This window comes from Sciurus vulgaris (assembly GCF_902686455.1).
Source record: "Sciurus vulgaris genome assembly, chromosome: 1".
In the NCBI taxonomy this organism is placed as follows: Eukaryota; Metazoa; Chordata; class Mammalia; order Rodentia; family Sciuridae; genus Sciurus; species Sciurus vulgaris.
In genome coordinates this window covers 150,845,179-150,869,998 of record NC_136461.1, presented here as the reverse complement: position 1 = coordinate 150,869,998, position 24,820 = coordinate 150,845,179, and the positions used below count along the sequence as shown (strand labels likewise).

The 24,820-nt window shown below is 40.6% G+C and overlaps 1 protein-coding gene across 4 annotated transcripts in view; it reads left to right on the top strand.

Annotated features, from left to right (window-relative positions):
* JPH1 (junctophilin 1) overlaps positions 1-24,820 on the top strand; it is a 76,144-nt gene that overhangs the window by 39,905 nt on the left and 11,419 nt on the right. For all 4 annotated transcript variants that reach the window (XM_079150611.1, XM_079150610.1, XM_079150612.1 and 1 more), the window contains exon 3: positions 16,347-16,465. In XM_079150611.1, the coding sequence (XP_079006737.1) occupies positions 16,347-16,465 (119 nt within the window). The remainder of the gene's footprint in view (positions 1-16,346; positions 16,466-24,820) is intronic.

Sequence of the window (24,820 nt, the reverse complement as noted above, 5' to 3'; positions counted from 1 at the left end):
GTTTCTCAGAGACCTTCTTCCTCTTCTCAAAGCAAGGAATGGGGAAGAGTGACTTCACAGCCTTGCTTTTGGAGGAAAACATAATGCTTTTTAAAGAGCAGTTACATTAAAGGATTCAAAGTGCTGTTAGGGGCCCTTATGCTCCTGTTAACTGTTGTGATGTGGCCACAGTTATGTCTCATTGGCAGCATCTGCGTGGCAGGTTCTTGATTCAGGTAGTAAATACATGACTTACTGCTACTCATACTTATGTGAAAGAATCTCACACGTTTTTCTTGTCATGCTGCCTTTAAGAATGAGCCTGGACCTGGGCACCGTGACGCACAGCCTATAATCCCCAGGAGCTGAGGCAGGAGGATTGCAAGTTCAGAGCCAGCCTTGGAGCTCAGTGAGATCATCCCAAAATAAAAATCTTTAGAAAGGGTTGGGGATGGAGCTCCATGGCACAGAGCTTGCCTAGCATGTGTGACACTAAGTCCCACAGCACCACCAAGAAAAGTGAGGGTGCAGAGGGGGGGATATAGTGCAGTGTTAGAACACTCCTGGGTTCAATCCCCAGTACCACAAAACATCATCATCAGAGAGCCTGGAATGCATTCAGGAAAGAAGATGGAATCTTATTTACTGAAATTTGGAATTAGCTCTCTGAAAGCTCATGCCACTAAAGGTAGTATGGGATTTATTTTGAATTGTGTTTTGATACTATTCAAAACATACTTATAATCAGTGCCACTTGTATGTCTTCAGTAAAAACAGACACCTCTGTTTTGGTCCATTCACCTCCCATTTCACCACCATGTAGATAAGTTTGAAAGTCTGTATCCCTGACTACATGTAACCAAATAGTCTGCTAATGGCTCTTTTGTTAAGGACATTTAAAAATGGTTTCATGTTAATTGACTCGTCTATGTGAGCACATACTTTTTAACATAACATTCTAAGATGGCTTTTCTGCTTATTCCAGAAAGCAAAAGTCAGGTCTATTATTTACTACCTACTTGGATATAAAGTTTTTAAGCAAAGAAACAAGTAGAGAGATTTGGCTGGCGGCGGAAAAATCCCAAGCAGTCCAGGTAAATATCTGCAAGTAAATAAGAAGAAACCCTGGTTCTATTACCTAAGCACTTCTAGACCTGCGAGGAATAATAAGATCACATACATAGACTGGATTTTCATCCTCTTCCAGCAACATGGGAATATCAGCATCACATAAGTAAAGACCCCAGACAAAAATCTCAGACTTATAAGTAGTTCCGTAAAGTAACCATCTTCTGATTTGTCAAATAGAGTGGTAAGTCTGGCTTTAGGCTGGCTTTGAGCTGGAATGTTTGTAAGAACTCGATACCTATTCTATAGACAGCTGCTTTTTACATTTTCTTTAACTTTTAATGATTTGAGGGCATTTCCAGATTGTTTTTCTTCTGTAAAGCAATAGCATAACTCCAGGTAGGAACCCAGCCTTGTGTCTGGCACAGAAGTGTATGCAGCTGATGGCCGGGGTAGTGGAGGGGCAGCCAGGGAGGAGCTTCTCAGTTCCCTTCTAAAAGCTCAGAGACTCGAGATGGCCAGCGTTATGTGTGCATGCAATTTCCTTTAAGGCTCTCTCAGTAGTATGTTGTACTTTATAAATTCCTATCTGAAAGTAGGCCTTTGGAAAATTATTCTACAAATATTCCAGTAGTCCTCAGCCAGGAGCAAAGGAATCTTTGCTCTCTTTATTACTGTCCATGTTTTCTCGGTTGACTTGAAGTTTTTGGTGACAGTTCCTGGGTCTCTGCCACACAGTTCATCCTCCCCAGAGGATTCCCGCTGAACTCCTAAGGAGTGGGAGTCCGGCCCTGTGTATTGTGGTGTGTATGGTGCAGAATCGCGCACGGCTCGATTCAGAGCCAGAGCACAATTGGATTATGTCAAATAGGGGAAAGGTGCCATGCGCACTCGCGGTGTTTCTTCACAGTGCAGGCCAATTTAAATATAGCCTACTACCACAACGTGTCCAGAATTAAAATAGCACAGAACAAGTGGCAAATGGCAGGGGATGGGGCTCTTTGCCAGGAGATGGCTCAGGTCCGGGAAAAATGGGCTTTTGAGCTAGACTGTAGGGCTCAAATAATAACAGGAGATGGGACACCCTGCGATCCCACAGCCTGGCTTGCATTTCAGGTGAGTGCAGGTTTCCAGAGCATGGATGGAAAGACTAGTTAGCCACCAGGAGCTTAAAAGGCCTTTTCTAAAACTGAGTAAAATGGGCTATGTTATTTAAAAAAAAAAAAAAAAAAAACAGTTATCAGGTTCTCATGTTCAGTGAGTCCCATCAAGCATCAGGGACAGTGCCATTGCAATTAGGTTTTCCAAGCAGAGGAGACTTTTTTAACCCATGAATGGAATTACATAACAGCCCTGTAATAAAACCTCATTTGACAAAGGAAGCTGTTATTATACATAATGAAATTATAATTTAAAACTATGAGCAGTCCTGCGTTAACTAGATGCCAAGGCAGTGTTAATAGTCAGTGCAAGAGGATTAAACTATTCGTCCTTGAAGTTTTTTTGTTTACTTGGTTGGCAGCTTTTTAGTTTTTCTTGGTTCCCAGTCTGTCATATTCCCTGGGATTTAACAAACCCCAAAAAGTTTTATTAGAAGGTAATAAGTACAGTTAACTATTAGCCCCAAATGAAAACAAACAGAAATCCTTCAAATAGTCACAAGAGTTTAACATTTGTTGCTACAGGTAATATTTCAAATGTAAATATTGAAAATATATATTGTGCATATTTACATTTATTTATGTATTCTCTCCAAATTTACTGTCAGAGTAAACCTACCAAGGAAACACTTAGTACTTCTTTAGATATTTTTAATAATACAAGGGATTCATCATCTTATAGCATTTAAATTAGTGGTTACAATTGATGGGGTTACACTGAGAGTTAAGATTACAAAGCAGATTTAAAGATGTCTTTCCAGTTTAGAGTAGAAAAGATCTTGCTTCAGAAATTAAATTTGAACTTGCAGAAGCAAGGAGGACAAACTGTCTTTTGAAATTCTCTACCTTTAACGAGTAATTTGCAAAAAGCTATTTGCCATACTAGTGTCACTCATGGTGACGTGTGTGTGTGTGTGTCTCAGCACTCGGGCCATGCAGCAGCACCCCCTCAGACCAGTATCAGAACCTTGTTCATCTCACTCTGCCAAACAAGATCATTTGAGCTGGTAGGACTGTGACATCTCAGAAAAGCATTACAGAGAAACTTCACATTTGAAATCGACTTGCCAGCAGTGTTCATCTGCCAGAGAGAAAGTGAGGGGGGGAAAGCAGCTTTCATTTCACTCACAGAATTTCGGAGGGGCTAGAGCAGGATGATGACGAGGCATGCAATGCCCTAGGCCCCACTTAACTGGTTTTGCTTTCTGTGGTTTCAGTTACCTGCAGCCAACCTTGGTCCATAGATATTAAATGGAAAGTTCTGGAAATCAACAGTTTATAAGTTTTAAATAAGTTTTATTAGAGTATATTGTTATAATTTTTCTATTTTATTATCGTTGGTTATTCGCTGCTGTGCCTAATTGATAAATTAAACTTTACCATAGTTATATATGTATAGGAAAATATAGTATATCTCGTGTTCAGTACTGTCTGGTTTTGGGCAGCCACTGAAATATCCACCCCCGAGAAGAAGAGACTATTGCATATATAGTGAGTACTGAAAGGAAAATGAGTGTGTATTTAGAATTAGCAGAATTGCCTATGTCCCCAGAAGGTCAAATAATTATGCAAAAGCATTTCTAGGCATTTGTAGATTATTCAGTATGTTGAGGTTTTGTTTGAGGTAGAAAATAGTAGTACTGGATCGTGAAATAAGGATTTGGCATCAGGAAAGACAGGTCAGGGTGATTATTCTCAGGAGCAAATTCAAAAGTGATCTGAAACCTGAAGATACATCAGTAGGAAGAACAAGGAATGAGGAGTGTTGGTGAGGTCCGTGAGAGCTCGGAACAGCACAAAGCCAGCAGTGAGCAGCTCACAGACTCCAGCTTCTGACACTCTCTCCTTCTCGTCATTGGTTCACAGAGGCTTCTTAACTTTTCCTGACTCTGGAACAAATGCCACTTACAGGGTATTCCAGGCCCTCCTTGGAAGAAGTCCTTATACCAGAGCTGTGGGCTTCACACCTGTCCCAATGGAAGGGGGGCCCCTTCAGGGGGGCCTCTTCCAGGCATCATGGCTGCCTCTCACAGCCTCCCCTTTCCTCAGTGACTTTTATGTGTTGGCCCCAGGGGACCTATATGAAACAGTAGCAGGGCTTTCTGTGCTCCCATTTCCTTCATGACAAGACAAAGCATAGAATGTGAAATCCTATCTTCCATTATATCTGTTGCAGTATTTTCTGGGTCCAAAATTATATTTTACAAGTTTCCATCAGAATTCTAGATCTCCTGTCATGGCTACAGGTTCTCCTGTAGCCATGATAGGCAAGGGGGCAAGGGGGCTTTTCACCTTCAGACAGTTAGCTGATGAAGTGAGGGCATGTCTTTTTGTTACTGAATCTGTTGTCATTTAGAGGCAAGAACTATTTCCAGTACTCATCCCTGGCCAAAACTTAGCACATTGAACAATTCTAAACTCAAAGGATCACTGGATGCTTTGGGGCAAATTGGAGACCCCGCTAGAGCAGCCAGCAGATAGCAGCCAGGCAGTAGAAGCTCAGACCATAATGCTAAACTGGATACTTCTCCTCAGGGGAGGGCAGGCAACTCTCCCTCCAGAGTTCAATCTGCCCTTCCCAAAATTACAAAGTAAGAGTCAAAAGATTCTGAATTCTTGGGATTGAAGGGAAATCCCTACCTTGGTGGGAATGGCATCCTCTGCATGCACACACACCCCACCCTTGTCCTTGGGTTGTATAACATCCCCCTTGTACCTGTAATTCTTCTTGAGTGTCTTTGGACTTGGGCTGATCCTCAGGTTGGAGAGGAGTAGTTTCATTTGTGTTAATGTATGTGTCACTAATGCATGAAGTCCTGTAGGCCCTGCATTCCTCAGTGGCTGCAGCAGGGGGTCTATCCAGCCCACCAACAAGCCCCAGATTCCGTCTGTTCCACCATGAAAATAAATAAAATTTAAAATTTCATCAGAATGTTTCTAGAGTCGACGTACAGGCAGACAGGAGGCATCTGGTCAAGAATATTCTAAATATTTCAGGAATATAAATATAACAGTCTCTCAGGACCAGAGGAAAAGATTCCTATTCTTTGAGCAAGATTCTTGGACTGACTTGATTTGATTCCTGCCTTGCATTTCTGCCATCTCTAAGTATTGGTGTATATTTTTATCTCAACGTTTATGTATTCATCTTTGAAACTGTCTTTGCCCCCAAATTACACCAATTTTTACTTAAAGGTGCTAAACAGAAAACCAGTGGCCCTGGTTTACACATTTGTTTCCACTTCTGTTTTCCCCAGTATCCTTGGAGAAGCTGCTATTTTATCTATTGAGTTTTAAAATGAAAATTTTCTGTTCTCAGTTTAACATAGCAAATACTGAAAATAGGTAAATACAACAAAATTTTTGGAGATTCTCTTGAGAAAAAAAGAAGAAAACTTTTTAAGAATTCAAGAGGAACTGGATGATCTTCTGATATTTCCTTTTAAACTTGGAGGCGTTAATTACTAATTTGGTGATTTGGGGAAGGCAACTCTGAGTTGGATGAATCTGTAGTATTTTTAACACCACCTAAAAATGTTCCTTCTAAAGAATAACCTTGATGAGAACCAAATCTGCCCTATAGTCTTTAGTAAGATGTTTTCTAAGCTGTGTTATTTCATTTGAAAGTCAGCCAAAATTGATTTCTAAAAATGTGTAGGAGAAGAAAGCTGAATATTTGCATTTTTCAGTAGAGGTATAAGTCTATTAAAAATAAAGATGGATTAAAGAGCAGTAACAGATTCAAAGAGAAAGCATGAGCTACGAAAATGAATGAATTTTTAGAGCAGAAAGAAAAATGAAATAATTACATACCGGAATGATTGCTAAAGTAATACAGAAGTTTCTTTCAGAACATACTCACTTGCCTTTGTCCTAAAGGTTAAGAGACTTGGGTTCCCTCGTTCCACAGGGATAGCTGTGTGACTTTGAGTATATTTCTGAGAGACCCTTCCCAGTTACAACTGTGTTTTTTAATATGTCTGGTAAAGCAGAAGATTGAAGAATCATTTCTTTAAAACCCATACATCTGAGCAATACCTTCATGGTTGTCATAGTATCTGTTGCAGAAAAGTCTAGAAATTAAAAGTAGTTGAGGGCTTCCTGGTCACAGAGTAGGCATGAGGTAATGTAGTAATGGAACCAAAGTTCCTACCAGGAAATGTGAAATGAGTACGACTAGGTTGCTGAGAAAATAAACACACCCCTAACACTTTAGCATTTCTCCCAATGCAGTCCTTTCCCAAACTACAGCTTCAAAATTTGTACTTCAACAGTACAAAGTGATAAGAGCTTAAGATGATAGCTAATCCCAAGCAAGTTCACGTCCATACTGTTTAGCATCAAAAACCCAATAGAGGAATGAGTCCCTCTGTTATTCACTAGTTAGGCACATCTAGACAGAACAAAGTGAAGTGGCAGACTGGCGACTCTGGGATTTTAAGAGCCATTTCAGATAGAATCTTCATGATAGAAGATGGATATCTTGTTACCTTAGGGAATGGTTTTCAGGAGATCTAAAGGCTTTGTGTTATTTTTAAGGAGTGAATGGTGATTGCTTAATTTTTTAAAACATATAAGTATTTACAAAATGGAATTGTTTGAGCACCAAGGGTGTGCATTTAATAGACATTTGCAGCAGCAAGTGGGGATTAGGCCAGTTTATGATCCAGTAAGCAATAAATGATCAGTCTGTTCTTCCACTGAATACCTCTAGCTGCCATCACATGTTCTGACTATTACATAGTCTTAAATTGCTCTAATTCTTAGCCATAATTTAATTCATACCCATAACAGACCCTTGGCAAAAGACAAGAAACATAACACTGAAGTGAAAATTTTAAAAAAAAGCATTGACATTTTAATTCTCATCATTATCCAGAAGTAGTTCTCAGATCCTGAAGACTACAGAGTTCTTATTAGACACATCCAAGTGTCTCTGTGACAGTGCCCAAGAAAAAGTGTGCTTCTGATTTTATCTAGCTCCATCTTATAGAATATGCATCCACCTTAAAGTAATTTGGTCTACCTGCTGTTGCCAAAGGCCTACTAGCCAAAAAAAAATTTGACCTAAATATTTATCATTTAGTAGCCAGCCAGATTCAGTCAAAAAAATACACTGTCTATATAATTTGTCATTAGGAAAGACAGACTTTATTTTAATCAACTAAAAATAACACCTAGAACCATAAAAGTCTTACTTTGATAATGACTTTACATTTACCAGATAACTTTCATATTTGTCACCCAATCTTAACCCCTTCTATTTCATCTGACCCAATGACCACCTTTGGCAGTGTACACTTTCCCCGTGCCCAGAGCTCCAGGGGTTCCCTGGTGGTCCCCATCCTTCCTGAGCCAAGTCTTTGCCTCTGCATCATAGCCACATCCTACCTCCTCTGCTTCTCCCAGAGAAGAACCCTGCTAGAGAAAGAGGCACAATCATGGAGACTCAGGTTAGGGTCTCCTGGCCCCACTCAGCATTTCTGTGGTACAGCACTGATTCCTAATCTTCACCTATTTAAGCCCTCACTGTCCCTCAATTTCTGCAGAAGACAAATAATGGGCAGTTAACTAACAAATACCCTCAGTTATCACTTAGCACTTCACATAAATCAATCCTGTTCTCAGACTAACTCTACACATTAATATTGTCCCCATTTAGCAGGTAAGAAAATTGAGGCACAGTCAACATGATGAACTGGGGTGAGAGCCCAGGTGTTTCTGGTTCCAAAGCCCTTGACACTCTTGTTCTCTTTCAAACTTACTGTCCGTCAAATAACCTTAAAACATTGAATCATCTCATCCCTTTTTTAAAAAATATTTTTTCCTGTTTTCTTTCTTTCATCTCATCCGGACATGGCTCCAACGATAGTCATCTTCTCAAAGCTTCATTTTCTCTGTTCTCTGGGCATCTCTCTTCTTACCTTCCAGCAGTATCAGTTCTCATTTACTTAAAATGCAAGTAAAACGTTTTCCTTTGACCCAGCTAATTCTTCTGGTTACCGTCCAAATTTCCTTCTTCCTTTTGGGTCGAAAGTCTCCAGCATGTGCCCCACACCTGCTTCCTCTACTTCCTCTGCCCAGTTCCTCACCGACTCCCTTCCATCTGGCTTCAGCCGTGCCTCCTTATTCCAACTCCCTCAAATAGGTCTCAACAAATTCAGCCACCTTCACTCAGCCCTCACTCCCCAGCACAGGGAGATTGACAGACCAGTCCTCCTTCAGATCCTCACTGCATTTCCAGTGGCTGCCAGAAATCATAGATCAGCCAGTCAGGCTGAGAAAAATGCAGCTACCCCAGAGAAAAGAGAAAGTCTGATGTGGCCCATTAACTCCTGAAAGGAGCCCCAAAATTTTGGAACCCAGTTCTTACTCCTGAAAGGAGCCCAAAATTTACCCAAGAACTTAGAGAGGTTCTATGGGAAGTTCACCAGCAAGGTGTATGTCCCACTCTCAGGTTATAACTGCTATTTCCTCCACCCAGTCTCTAGGACTCTTTGGTTCCAGTACTCAATTCTTTGCTTTTTGACAAGTTCAGCCACCTTTCCTTGAACACATCAAGATGCTCACATTTCTGTTTATTATCTGGACCTCTACTTTGCATCTTAACCCTGTATTTCCAACTATAAATGCCTGTCACATAAACTCCTACTTATCTAAAACTGAGCGTGTCCTTGCCTCCAAACTATAGCAGAGCCTACACAATTCTCTGTCTGTAGTAAGGCCAGGTGTCTGAATACCTACTTGGAATCTTGGGATTATCCCTGTTGTTTTTCTCCTTCTCACCCATTTATCCCTTCCACTAGGATTTTTGAAGATGGCTTCTATGGCAAGTTTTATGTCAAGAGCTAACAAAGCAGACAGGATACCTGTTCCCATATTTGAAAGTTCTAACACTTCTTTCCAAGAATGTCCAACAGTTATTCCTTTATGACTGTTCCCTCAGAAGTTTTTCATTTTGGAAAACTGAAATGCTATACCCACTAACAGTCCTTCCCAAGTCTCCCTCCAGCCCCTGACAACCACAATTCACTTTCTGTCTCTACAGATTTGGCCATCCTAGGTGCCTTATACAATATTTATCTCTTTGTGACTGGCCTACTCCACTTAGCATAATGTCTGTGAGGTTTATCCATGTTGCAGCATGTATCTAAATTTCATTTTTAAGGCTTGAATAATATGTTTACATACATAATTTTTTTTGTGGGGGGTGAGTACCAGGGATTGAACTCAGGGGCATACAACCACTGAGCCACATCCCCAGCCCTCTTTTGTATTTTTTCTAGGGACAGGGTCTCACTGAGTTGCCTAGCACCTTGCTTTTGCTGAGGCTGGCTTTGAACTCGAAATCCTCCTGCCTCAGCCTCCCGAATCACTGGGATTATAGGCAGGCACCACTACGCCCAGCTATACCAATATTTTTTAGTTGTTGTTTATTCATCCATTGACACTTGGGTTGCTTCAAACTTTTGACTGTTATGCTGCTATGAACTTGGTGTGCAAATATCTCTGCTTTCGATTTTTCTATGCATATATCCAAAATTGAATTGGAAGACCATGTGACAATTCTGTTTTTAATTTTCTGAAGAGCTGCCATAGTATGTTCCATAAGAGCTGCAGCCCCTTCACCTTTCCACTGGCAGTACCCAAGGGTTCCAGGTTCTGCACTTTCTTGTCAGCATGTGTAACTTTCTGGTGTTTTGATAGTAGCCATCCTGATGGGCATGAGATAGGATCTAGTTGTTTCAATTTGCATTCCCCTGGTGTTGAGTGATACTAGCATCTGTCCATATTCTTGTGGCCATTTGTGTATCTTTTTGTGAGAAATGTCTATCAGGTTCTTTGTTTATTTTTTAATAGGTTTTGTTGTTGTCGAATTGTAGGAAGGTTTTATATATTCCGGATACTAACCCCTTATCAGATATGTGATTTGCAAGTATTTTTGCCCACTTACTGGGTTGCAGGTAGTTAAGTTGTAGAGAGAGATTTTAATCTTGTTTAATGGTAATGTGTTTGAACTTTAAAATGACCCTCATTAAAAAGGACTTTTCTCCAAAAATTATTTCAAGAATAAAACATGCCATAAGTTTTCTTTTTTTTTTTTTTTAATATCACATTTTTCTCAAATCTGAGATAAATAACATGGGGAGGTAAACCTCAGATAATTTTCCTAAAATAACATTTTATTGTTATCAAATAAAATTTAGGGACTGGGCATGTAGCTCAGTGGTAGAACACCTGCCCAGCATGTGAGATGCTCTGGGTTTCATCCCCAGAAACAACAACAACAAAAAAGATAAAGTGGAATTACCTATTATTTGGCATATTCCAATTAAGGATTAAAAATGTGACTTTGACCTGGCTATCCAGAGAGTAGAGCCTTTAAGCTTATTAAGTTGTTGATGAGATGTTAGGGAATAAAGTCAGTATTGAAGAATGAGGACTGATTTTCTAACCGTGAAAATGTTCTAACCTAGAGAATATCTTATAGAAGGAGACCGAGTCGTAAACTGCTGTTCCCAAGTCATGACACCTGTCCCCTGAGGATTAGCACACTGACAGGGACTAGAGCTCAAGAAACTAGTGTAACGCGTTCATTGATCCAGGAATTGGCTTTTTTGTTTTGTTTAAATATCCTGCCAGTTTCCAGAAAGTGCTTTCAGGGTCCTCTAATCAGTCGCATACGTGATAGCATTCCTGACGCTGGGAGTCTAGCGTCAGGGTGTGTGTTTCCACAATTGTGTGCATACATGGAGGATGATTTTGCTCCAGGTTTCCTGGTAACCTTAACAAGAAGAGAAACAACAGATTGTGTCGTCCACATTGTACGATACAAGGAAGCAAACCAGTTTATCATCAGAGACCAAATTTTTCCTGGAACTAAACAATGAGAGAATTGTGTCACCTGAATCTCAATAAACATGACAACAGTACACATAATGGACAGCATTTCATGAAAGATAAATAAACATTCTTCATGAACCTTGGTTCCCTCTCTGCCCTGACAGAAAGCCAGGGACTGATACTGATTTCTATTCTGCAAAGACATTTCTGTGATAAAGTAATGGGGTTTGACTTTTGATCTTTTTGACAAGAACCATTTGTGGCTCAGATGGCCTTGACCTGATCTCTGACTAATAAAACTTCCAAAGTCTGTTTTCTAATACGTTTGCAAAAGTTTAGACCTGTGGAGTATCAAATACCAAACTTCAAAAGCAGTATTATGCCCCTTAGTTTACTTTGTACAGCTAAATAACTTGTTATCTCTTTTAGAGGAAAGGAAGACATGATCTCCTGCATTAGCAAATAGAACGAACTATTCACTGATGATATAACATGTTTTAAACCAGAATCTAAGAATTCAGTCTTCTAGTTACTACTTCATGTCCTTTTATTTTTTTAAATGACTATGAAGAAAATTAACATTCTTGAACCAGTAGATGGAATAGATGGGGACACCTAAGAAATAGTCTTCCCAAACCACATTTCCTGAGAGTAGAACTATAGCAGAATCATTGTCCATTCTAGATTAAAATCTTCATCAACTGTCAGTTAATCTGTGTGTAAAAGATTGAGATTAGGAGGTGGAAGACATCTAAGGGCCCCGTGTGTTCCTCAGCACCAGGAGCATGGGTTTGTCTTACCCAAGAACCAAATCAAGATTGGAAGACCAGTTTCTTACCAGGTGCTAGTCACCTAGAAATCATGGCTCTGATATTCAACTGAGATTTCAGCAGTTGGTTGCTTATTCCCCTATCAGGAATATTCCTTGCTCAACAGACTAATTTCTTTTTTAAAAGGGCTGCAACTGTCTGCACAAGATAATTGGTTTTCTCAAATCTAGGTCTCACATAAATGAATAATGTCACAGTCCAAAAGGAAGGCTCACAGGTCATATTTTTTGCATTTTATCCCCCATGATGCCATAACCCACAAAAGAATTTCTGGTTATTGTCGGGCACTTTCAAGAGAACCAGAAGGGAAATAAAATGGCAAAGAAATGAGCCCTGCTTTTGCAGTAACCCTAATAGGATGGTAATGCTGTGATCAGGACAGGAGCAATAGTAGGATTGAGGATGTATTTTGAAGGCAGTGCCAACTGGATTTGCTGACAGTAGATGGGGCATGTGCAGGAAAGAAGGGAGTCAGGGACGGCTCAAAGGGTTTTTGGCTTGAGCAACTGGAAGAGTGGTATTACCATCAATTGAGATTTGGGTTTTCTCATGCTATATACCAATTGCTTTTATTTTTAAATTTGCTAATAATTTGCTTTAAATACTTGGTTGTCAAAGCAAATCACAAGAACAATTAAAGGATAGCTTCTATCATTAAGTTTCAAGAGTTGCATCAGTAAACTATCTTTGACTTAATACACACAACATTTTAAAAAGACATCAAAATCTGTGCATGTCTTTGTGTCACTGGGGATTGAACTCAGGGACTCACATTTGATGGCAAGCTTTTACCACTGAGCTGAACTTCCAGCCTCTAAATCAGCATACTTTTGAAGCAGTTTATTGTTGAAACAAGAATGTATAAAAAGTAGAAATAGCAAACTTTGTAAATGTCAGGTCCAGTTTTACCTTTAGCAGAATTGTGGTGCATTCTAGATTAAAATCTTCATCAGCTGTGTCAGGGAGTAGCCATAGGAGATATTAAAAACTAAAAGTCGGAGTAGATATTTAAGGACCTTGTGCAGCATGTTCCTTGGCCAGAGGAGGAGCATATGTGGGGCATGTTCAGTGTACAATTAAATATGCTTTTTATAAAAGCATTGTTATGTTTAAGAAAAACTAAATATGTCAGGGGTAAAAGTGCAAAAAAAAAAAAAAAAGATTGAGAAAACTACTTCCAAGTAAGGTTGACTGAGAAGTTATGAAGCATTGTTTTAGTCCTAGAAAAATAATTTGTAGTTATGTTCTTAACTCTAAGCAGTGATGCCTGGCATTAAGAAGTTTCAGTTTCTGGTGTGTCTGTTTACATCTGACCTCAGCAGGGCTGGAGACTGGGAGAAAATCATAAGGCTCTATATCAGCATCATTCACCATTCTCATGGCTTCACCCAAATGTCGTAACTCTCCACCAGTTAAAACTTTGGTTTATTTGTAAAATTAGAGCCCTAAAAGTCAGTAATTGATGCCTCATGAAGTTGCTTCCAGTTACTTTTACTGCATTCAGCAGAAGCATATGTGATAATAGTATGTAGAGATTCTTAAAAGGCTTAAGACTTATAATTGTCATCTTTTGAATGAATGAATGTGTCTTGGGCACTATGCTCCTTTGGTGCACGTATGTTTTCCTTGTAACCAGCTGCAACAGGAAGGCATCCCACTGAGTAGTTTCAGCTGATCTCTGCAGACTGCCCCGCCTGATCCTGCACCCCAGGAACAATGGCATGTCTGTACCAGCTGGCTGATTAAAGGGGTCGTGTGCAGCTCTGGAACTGGGCCTGGGATTTGAATACATGAATTCACTAACATGAGCCAGAGGCAAGTCCAGATTATTCCTGGGCAAAAGCTAGACATGCCAGTAACCGTGGGCACATGTGACTGATGGTAACAACAAACTCGGAGCTCCTGTTCTGTCCCACACCTTGATATTAGGTTCACCAAAAGCTCTTGAGCAGACTTCTGGGTTTAGGTTTGGATGTGGTTTTGACCAGCTGTGCAGTAGTACTAACATGTGGAGTTGGGCTAGACAGGAAGATCCTCTCAGTTTAGTCTTACAGGAAAGAATAAGTAAAAAAGTGGCAAATGAGACTCCCTCGACCTGTACTTCCAAATTGTATTTGCAGAAGGGTAAGCTGTATTTATCTGTACTACAGTTTAGCTTATTGTCAAGAGTGATGGAGATAATACTACCATCTTATTTGAGTGTATGATGGCGTATTGCAATTGTAACAGAGTAAGTGGTTATTCTTGAATTTTGTAGAATTATCATTGAAGGGCTAGCGGACTGCATTATAACGCAGCATTGCTGTACTCTTATGGCTTCATTAATTATGATACTAGACATAATTAGGCTCTAGCTAAGAATAGCAAATAAAATGGAAAATCATTCTGGGAAAAATTCTGAGAAGCTGAAAGAACATTAACAGAGTGCATCCCCTGACTCTCAGACACAGCACACAGAACAAAGCCTCTCCTACCATCAAGGATGGCGCCATGCAACCGGCTTCTACAGTGACTGCTTAGGAATACGTTCTCTTAGCCTCTTGATTTTGTTTCCATTTTGTGTTTTAGGATACCCTGTAGACAGAAGTAATCAGAAATATCCTGCATGATTTGGAAATAGCTGTTTCAATGGCTTAGAATTTGATCCGCTCATTTTTAATTAATAGAGTCCATTTTTTTCGGCCAGTTTTTGTTACTAGAAAAATTGAGCAGAAAGTACAAAGAGTGCCCATCTGCATCTTCACCCCACCGAGGCCCACATGCACCTTCCCTTGTCTTGCATTATTGAGTGCATTTGGTACAACTGATGAGCCAGTATTGATACGTTAGCATTCTAGCCTGTCATTTACATTGGGGTCCACTCTCCATGTTGTGCTGTCTGTGGGTGTTGACAAATGCCTAATGTCATGCATCCCTCAGCTCCACTGGTTCCCCTTTTTCCCACTTGTACTCTGAACTCCTGACACCCACTGTCCCTTTTATTGTCTGTATGATTTTGTCATTCCATTTATTTGTAAGTAACCATCCAGTTGTTCTAAGGAAGCATCATTCATTTCTTTATCACAAAGAGACCCCAAGTAGTGTGTCAGATGGTGTTCTGTGCATGGCATTGGGATTTATAGCAGAGGACCGAACATCAAAACTCCCACTCTTCATGAAGCTTCCATTCTAGTACGTCAAGCCTCCAGGCTCAGCTGGGTCCTAAGTAGAAGAGAAATGGGCACCATGAGCGCCCAGGATGAGAAAAGGGAGTTGGAGAAAGTAAGTTGAGGATGGAGTCTCCTGCCAGTGGTCTCAGGCTGGCCCCATCCTCCTGTTTTTCCTTCTGATCGTTCATCTCTATGAGTTGGATCTCTTGGCATCAGCCAGCTGTCAGCTGTGTTTCTCCCTGAAGACCAGCTGCACAGGGCCATTTCCCAACTCTTCCCTTCTCTGTTGTCTCTGAGAGATGTGCACGTACTTCTGTCAGACTTCCATTCAGCTTTTACTATTAGCTATTTATAGCCCTGCCTACTGCTAATAAAATATGATAGAAACTTTAAACAGTTACACAAAATAGGCACCGGTAATCGCCATCTAAAGACTACCTAGACAAGGTCTGCCTCTTTGGAAGTGGACAACCCCTGGTTCTCTGTCTGACCTCCACATCCTCTCTGCTGGGACAGGTAGACATCCATTTCCTGTCTTGCTCTAAGAAGCCGAGTGCTTTCCCTGCTGCCTTCTGCCTTGCCCTAGCCCTCTGGAAGGAGTAGAGGTTTCGGGGAGTGTGGAAAGGCCAGGGAGGGGATGAAAGACCAAGAGATCCATTTTGTTTTTGTCAGCTCTGCCCCATTGTCATTTTTATTTCATTCAAGAAACTTACTTAAAAGTCAACTAAGTGGGCTCTTTGGTAACCCTGCTCTATAGTCAGATGGGAGACAGTAGTGTACATCTCCCAGCAACACACCTTGTAGCTTTACGCTGGTCACCTGAAATTGGCCATGTGAGAGTTTTTAAGCCATGGACATTGGTAAAGAGTACCAATTATAGTTTTTCTAATTTCCCCCACAAAAGCCACTTTAACAGATGTTCCTTAATCAAACTTTTACATTGATTCTACTACAGGAATTCAGTCCACAAACACTATTAAATCATATGCTGAAGTGCTACTTTCCATAGTTTCAGCGCAGGTAATGCCAGCCACAGTCGACAGACGTGATCCAGTAAGTTTTGACAACCAGACTTAGCATCAGGCTACACAGGCCCCACTCATCTTTATTTTCCCTGAAAGAACAAAGGTGATTTACAGGTACCTCATCTCTTGTTTTCATTGAAATCTCACAGGGTTAGGACACTAAAACTTGGTATTGCAGGTGCCAGACTATGATCATAATTAACATTTCTTTTCTTGGCTGGATGCTTGCTTATCCACATGTAATTAATAAGGTGCCATTTTTGCTGACTGGCCCTTTTGTACCCCATGTAGGACTGCACACGCAAGAGCAAAAGCCGACGCTGCTGACCAGGCTGCGCTGGCCGCCCGCCAGGAGTGTGACATCGCGAGAGCTGTAGCCAGGGAGCTGTCACCTGATTTCTACCAACCAGGTAAAACCCTTCTCCTTTGATGGGAGATATTGGAGCACTAGCTTTGGTTTTCTTTCATTTCCTTTTCCTTTGTCACATAAAAGGTCTGTGTTCAATGAATCTCAGTAATACTGCAAGTAAGTCGGAGTGTATATTAACTAACAAATATCCCCTCAGGTTTTCAGAGAGATTTGGGAGCTTTGTCCCTGCCTGCCTCTGCACTCCCAGCCACACATGCCCCCCAGGTTTGAGCCAAGATCTCTAAACAAGACAGGAATCCGAAAGTATCTGACTTACGAAAAAGTGTTTTAGTGACAGTTGCACTTTCCATCACAAATATCCCCAGATTCAGAGGTACCTACCATAGTAGCATCAGCAGTAGAAGAAGAACCAGTGAGTACTGTGGGGTTTTTTATGTTTTGTTTTTTGTACCCAAACCAAAGCTCAGAGGAGTGTTGTTAGTTGGTAACCACTTGAAGTTAGACTAATCCTAATAGATTAAGAGAGAAAATGCATGTCGTAATGAAAGAAATTGAAACTAACAACCTTAAAAAAAGTTCATCTTGATCACCTGCCTCTCAAATATCATAAAATAGCAAACAACAAATATTTGCAGTAAGTTTAAATTTAACTCACTTCCCAGTAGTTTCCCAGTGGGCTTGTTTCCATTCCTTTTTACAATACACTAGAAGGGTTTTGTGTTTTCAAAATAGCTATGTCTTTGAATGTATGTGTCTCTATTGTTTTATATGCAGAATCTTTCTAGTGATTGTTTTCGGAGATAAACAGATTTTTAGGTGAGGAGGTTAAATGTTCTAAATTTCTATTAAAATTTATATTTTCATGGTAAAGAATTCCACACATTGGTTTTTATTACATCAGTCAAGCTGCATATCACCCCATCCCTAGCCCAGCACCCTGAGCAGTGTTGGTGTTGGTTTGCTTGTGGTTCTGCTGAGGGTGAGACATTAGACACAGGGGCATCTCTGAGTCCCAGTGTATAAGGTAAGTGAATGGCAAGAGTCATAGAAAATCTAGAAACTTGGCTTTAATAAAGGATAGAGTAGTACAAAAAAAGTGACCTGCAGATTTGGGGGTATGTCTTCTTTTGTTTTTTGTTGTTTTATTTCATTGTTGTTGTTTCTTACAAAGAAAAAAGACAGTAAAGGGCCAGGTTAAGAAGACTCAGTTGTTAGTTTTTATATAAGAAAGTCTAGAGAGGGACCCAGTTGGATGCAGAAACATTAGGTACTACTGTCACAGAGTGAATTCTCCAAGAGCTTTAGGCCAACATAGAGACAACCACTGATATGGGTGTTTTCTCTCATGTGCATCTCTTGGAAGTCTTTGGGTAGATTTGAGTTCTATATACATATTTATATTTTGTTGGGAAAGGTCCCTTTGATTTCCTCTTCCAGTACTGATAGATAGTACTGGAATCAACTGTTTTGTTCACTCTTCCCCAGTGTGCAAGTACTTTAGTGAATTAGCCTGTCCAGGAGGTAAGAGCTCCCGGCAAACCAAAGGGGTGTTCTGGTCTCCCCAGGGTGCTGCCATGGTAGAAGCTGGACAGTGAGGAGACACTGGTCTTGGGCTGCTTTGAAAGCAAACAAACTTACTATTGTTGTCTGCAGATACCGAGTCTTGGAGGTTGTTAATCCTGCTGGGGAATGGGGTCCCTTGAGAGTTCTACTAGGTGTGAGCAAGAGGGAAATGATATGGAAGGTCATCTCAGTTTTCCAGCCTGAATGGTTTTAAAGGCCTTTTATGGTGTAAAAGCATTTGAGGGGAAAGAAATATGTGGGAAAATGTAATTCCACCCCTTCTTAGCTAAAACAGCCTCATATATAAGCAAGTCAGTAATGAATACATCCCAGGAGCATGAGATGACGATGGGTCTCTTGGCGACCAGAGCTCTGGGAAAGGCTGCAATTCCCCTTTGACCTACTGCCAGCACTTCCTGCAGCCACTGGAGAGAAGGCCCTTTCTGTACTGAGCATTACAGATCTTCTCAAGGGCCTTAACTCATGCTTTCCACTCTGCATTTAGAGTGACCAAATCACATAGACATTTGCTGAAAGGCTTTCAAGGACTTCTAAGTCAGGCTGCTCATTGAATTTACGTATCTCAGACATAAATATTTCCATTGTTTGCCATGCCTAGAAGCTATAAGTCCTGAGAAAAAGGACGTCTGTCATAGCTTACATTTTGGACACTTATCATGGTAAGTCAGTTTTTCAGGATCTGTCAGTGTTTTCAGTCATCCTCATTAAATCTTATGGCTTTCGTTCAAAATATTATTCTTCTATAAATCAGTTAAAAATGCGGGGGAAAACAGCCATCTGGGACATTTTCAAAGAGTTAAGTTCTCATAATGAAAAAACATACAAATGGATGTATGTGAGGGTATGTATAGATAATTACGTTGACACAGCGAAACCTGAATAGCCATAAGTGTGACATAGTGAGTCACCCCCAAGAACTCAGAATTTTGCTCCCTAAGGGTTAAACTTGAAAATGAGCCATGATACTGCACAGAGATAGGTCAGATGATCTGCAGTGGTAGCGTGGCTTTAAGAACTGCAGGATTTCCTCGTAACATGACTGGGCGTATGAAAACACCTCCAGAAAGAATCGGTAACCCAAGGAAGTAGAGAAGAAAAGTGAGTCGCAGAGGCAAAAATTGGCAGTATCCATCCGAACCCTGTCCAGAGAAGCCTGAGCCAAACCTGGGATCTTTGTAGTTGCACTGGCAAGGATGTTGGGGAGGAAGGATGCAGGGAAGTGTAGCCAGTAGTGTATGGCTGTCTTGGCAAGATCATCCTGACCCAGGAGATGGCTGCATCAAGCCAGCTCAGCTTGATGCCATTAAGGTCGTTGATTCATCTCATGCTCCTTGTTCCCATTCCTCATTCACCAGTAACTAATTTTGATTAAGCTTTATCAACAGGGAGAGCTTGCTGTAAACTAATGAATGGGCTTTTCAGTATTATACATCAGTCTTGGGAGCTGTGGTAATGGGAGTCTGCCCCAAGCCATGGTTGTGCTGATAAAATCATGTTCCTAAACCAGGAAGCCTGAGATAAAGGTTTGGAGGGTGATCACCAAGAAGATAAAGGGGTTGAAGAATAGGGGCAATTTGGGAAACTATACCCGGGACTCTTTGTCCTATAGTTTGTTTGTTCCCCATCAAGATTCTTGTTTTGTTCTTAATTGCAAGTTATATTAAATATATAAAAATTGTTTTATTTATCAACCGAGCTGGGCATGGATTAAAGTAATTGAATCACTGTCCCAGAATGTGGTGAATGTATTACTTTGAGCCCCTTTGGGAAACAAGTAGCCCACTTCCTTAGGCAACATACTTACTGCCCTGTTTAAACAGGTTGTGCTCACACACAGAGTACACTCATTATTTAAGGTAAAAGTGAAGCCTCTAGTGTAGATTATTATGGACCAGTTTTAATGAAGCTTGCATTTCTAGTAGGAGTTAGAAGTCTTTAAAAACATAATTGCCTGTGTCTGTCATTGATCTGTCCTATTTGGGGTTAAGAAAAAGGAAGCATCCAGAAACAGATAGCTTCTAAGCTTACCATCCAAACCTAAAATTCTGGATACATATTTTTTATGAAAAAGGGAAAACAGATGATCCACTAGTACACATGAAGTTAGTAATTCTTAAGTTTGCTAGTTATTCTTACCACATATTCATTCCCATATATTCAGTTTAACCAAATATGCATTAAGTCAGCCCAGAGCAGGGCACCAGAATCGATATCCCACAGCTCACAGGGCTGTGGTCACAGACATTGTGGCATGGTTACAGATGGGACTGTAAGGTCCTATAGGAAAGGATGCAACAAAAGTGGTCCTGCTACTAGTTATATTATCTTTTTAGAGTTGTTCAGTCTGGTCCTCTTTGATTGATTGACAGTCTCCCTGAGAAAATGCCTAATGTCTGTTACTGACTTCTGTCACTACCAGCATTTGCTATGGGCACTGCCCTTGTAGACATTTGCTTTGGGACTGTTCATGGTGCTCCTTCTACCCATAGCCAGCTCACGGTGGCTCACCTCTGACGTTCAAACTGGATTCCCTGCTGCCCACCATCTGCCATTGTTACACAACCTTTGTGCCAACCATGACAACTTACCTTCCAGTGTCGGGTGGTGGTGTGCTGACTTATTTCATATTGTGTAGCATGTCACTGAGGCATGTGACCTGCATCTGACCATTCCCAGTTTGAATCACCAGTTGGGACAAATCCTTTAGAATTCATAATAGTGTCTGTAAAAACCCAAGTACTTAAAAAATGCTGACTGCATCAGTACTTGTCATAATTGCCTTCCCTGGAGGCATTCTGGCTAGTCCTCTTAATGAACTGCTGCATCTCATCAGCTTTATGTTGCTGGCACTGCATTACTAACACACACTACCACACAGGACAAGTAGCGGGCACAGCATGTGCCTTCCAAGAAAGGCTTCCAGGAAAAACTTCTGTCCTCTGCATTATATTAAATGTCTTGTTATAAATGCATTCCATCTTCCTCTGGAAAACCTAGCTGTATATCCTTATTGTTTGGCCAACTGTCACATGACTGTGCCACTTTGGGACCATTTTCAACTGGATGTAGTCATGTGAGGCTAGTGTTGAGGTCCACATTAAGTAAATGTGAATTTTTTGCATCCTCTCAAACACCTGTGACTGGGTGTATAAGAATCATCTGGAACTGGATACCATGGCGCACACTTGTAATCCCAGCAGCTCAGGAAGGCTGACAGAGGAGGATTGCAAGTTCAAAGTCAGCCTCAGCAAAAGTTGAGGTGCTAAAAACTCAATGAGGTCTTTTTCTAAAGAAAATACAAAACAGGGCTGGGGATGTGGCTCAGTGGTCAAGTGCCCCTGAGTTTAATCCTTGGCACCCCCCCAAAAAAAGAAAATCATCTGGAGCATTAGTCGAACATTAAGATTTCTAGGGCTTTGATTTGTACTTACTAAATCAGAATCTCTGGGGACAGCACTCAGATGCCTCTGCTGGCAGCAATATGGAGCCAATGGGAGTTTGTGATTTCTTTAGCCAGTTTCAAAAGTATGATAAAGCTAGGCATTTTTTAATCTAAAATTTGATGTTAAAATATACTTTTGTTGTTTGTAGTAAATTCTTTTTTTTTTTTTGTCGTGGTAGCACCATGGATTGAACCCAGGAGTGCCCTACCTCTGAGCTACTTCTACAGCCATTTTATTTTATTTGGAAACAGGGTCTGAGTTGCCCAGGTGGGCCTCAAACTTGGACATTCCTGCCTCAGCCTTCCTGAGATTACAGGTGTGTGCAATACAACTGGGATTACAAGTGTGTCCACCACAACAGGCTAGCCTCGATTCTTTGAGCTCATTATATTGGGAGTATCTTCAAGCCCTGTTGAGGAATCTGGGTGAATATACCTGAAAAACTCAGAAGAGTAGGCAAAAGTAATCATATAAAACATTCTTTTCCTCATGCACTTGGGACAAAAAAATGGCACCACACCAGACTTCTGAAGTTGAAAGAGTGATCAGACTGGTGTTTGAGAGTTAATAAACATAATAAGAAATACGTTCAAAGGAGTCCAGAATTTAGCTTCATAAACCCATTAATGCAAATTCCTTGAATGGACAAATCATCTTCAACTTGGCCTGTTACTAAGAGTATAGTAGAAGTCAAAAGGTGGGGAAAATTCTCTTTACTCTTTATAAAAAGTATGTCATTATGGGTTGGGTATAAGGAGTTCCCCCAGAAGCCCTTGTTTAGAGGTAAAGTGATTGGATTAAGAGAACTGTAACCTAATCAGTCTATCCTAGTTTGAATAACTAGGTAGTAACTGTGGGCAGGTGGTATGTGGATGGAGCAGGTAGGTCACCAGGGTGTGCCTTGGAAAGGTGCATCTTCCCTAAGGCCCCTTTCTCTTGCCCTCTCCCTGCTTCCTGATTACTCCATGAGCTGAACAGCTTTTGTCCACTGGGCCTTCTCCTTTCACCATCATGTGCTATCTCCACTTGGACCAGAGCAATAGAGATGGTCATCTATGGACTGTGACCTCTGAAACCATGAGCCCCAAATACTTTCCCTCTAAGTTGTTCTTGACAGGAATTTTGGTCACATTGATGCAAAAGCTAAGTAACACACATATATAATACATAATAGTAATATTCAAGTTTTATAGGAATTTTTCAGTTAATTAAAGTATATCCAAATGTGCTATCTTACAAAAATCAATTTTTCAGGGCCAGGGTTGTGGCTCATTGGTAGACCACTTGCCTGGCACATGTGAGGCACTGGGTTCAATTGTCAGCACCACATATAAATAAATAAATGAAATAAAGGTCCATTGACACTAAAAAAATTTTTTTTTTTAAATTTTTCTTGAACCAGTATAACTGAATTGCCTAAGTGTCTCCCAGTAAACAGCCTCTTGTAGTTGTTAGAGTTTTCTCAGTCTCCTCCTTAGCTGGCAGCTGTCTCTTGGTTGGGGGACTCAGAGCAACTCCCATTTCTGCTGCTTATCTCCTTTCCAGAGTAAATGCAGGTGAGGCCAAAGGTCACAGGGATAAATCCTAAGTTGTAAGCTGCACTGTCACAGTCACATCTTCAGAATGAAACACATAGGCCTTTTGACATCTCTCTCACAGTTCAATGTCTCTTTACCTTTTCCTTCCAATTTTAAGAATGCATAACTAATGATGTTTGCCATCATCTACTGTTTTTTTTTCTACATTTTTTCTCTGTATATTAAGCTAAACATTAGCATTTAATGTGCCTACATCTTGAGATACATATTAGCAATTTTTGCCAATATAACTTCTGCACTTACCCTTTAAGGACATTATAAGCACTTAGTCATTTGTGTAATTGATTCAGTGTTATGTGGTTTAAATTAAAATTTCATCAGCTCCATGAGTCCGGACTATTTTAATTATCTTTGCACCATACATTCACTGCCAGACCTAGATGGGTAGGTTCAGTAATGCTATAAAATTGAATGACAGTGAAGCACAAATAAAGATGACATTTTGGACGAAGGGATGAGGGGAAAATTTGTGAGTAACACACTCTGTTGGACTCCCAAGGAAATGTACTTTACCACAGAAGATGAGGGGTTGTAAAAATAAATCTTCAGTAGAATCACGAGGGGCTTCTCCCTAAGGGATGAGTATGAATGACCTTGTGGACTTTAAAAGGTAGGGGCGAAGGCTGGGAGTGCAGCTCCGTGTTGAGCTGATGCTAAGCATGTGTGAGGTCCTGGATTTGATCCCAAGCACCAAAAATAAATGAAGAAATGTAAAAAGCAGGACTGAGTCTGCTGATGGGGAACATAATAACCTCTTGTGCTTACGGTGCTTCCTCCTTCCCTCAGTGCTGTGTCCAGCATGCAGCACCAAGGAAGAATTCAAGAACAAAGTTGTCATCCTTTGCACCTATTACATTTGTCCCTCTTCTTCATCTAAGCAATACCTCTTGCTGGGCCAGGAACTCATAATGCCATCTTTGATGGAGGAGTTAAAAGAAAGTTGACAATTTTTAAAAGAGGACACTTGACCAAGCCTGGTGGTGTGTACTTGTTAATCTTCATGATGGCGGTTGAGACAGGAGGATGAAGAGTTCAAGACCAGCCTGGGTAACTGGGGAGACCCTGCCTCAGAAGGGCTGGGGATGTGGCACAGTGGTAGAGCATCACAGAAAAGGGGTCAGGGATGCTTACCAAATTGGAAAGGAAATCTCAGTTATTGACAAGTGATGTTAATAGAGTTGGGAAACTTAAATTCCAAGGGGTGGGAAAATTTCCATCAAAAGACAGAAATTGTGATAATGCTGTTGGTTGGAACCTTGGTGCAACCTATATTTGTGCATTCTCAGGAAATCTCATTTCTGGCTTTAAAAATGTTATGTCATATGTTGCATTATATTTTATCTTAAAGGCTACACAGGAACTCCATGACTTTAGGTCTTTAACTGCTAAGGCTGTTACTACATCAGTAAAATGGGGATGACAGCAGCTACTTCCTAAGTTTTTGATGGGGGTTTATATTTTGGAAAATGCCTTGCATAATAAATAGTTAATACATTAACTTATTACTCAGACCACCATGGGAAGAACAGTTAAGCATATTAAGTGTGCAGCATGTATTTTTAACAAGTAAGGATAATTGTTCTTTAGCCCTCTGTAAATCTTTTGCTAGCTGGGAGTGAGGGTGGGGTTGATGGCAGGATGAAGGATGAACAAGACTCAGGGCTGTAGAGTTGGCAGGAGCTGATCAGTGCCCTTGAAGCAAGTCAGAGTGGATGACTTCCCCCTACAGACTGAGAGATGGTTTGTCAGCTCCTGCACATTTACAATGGT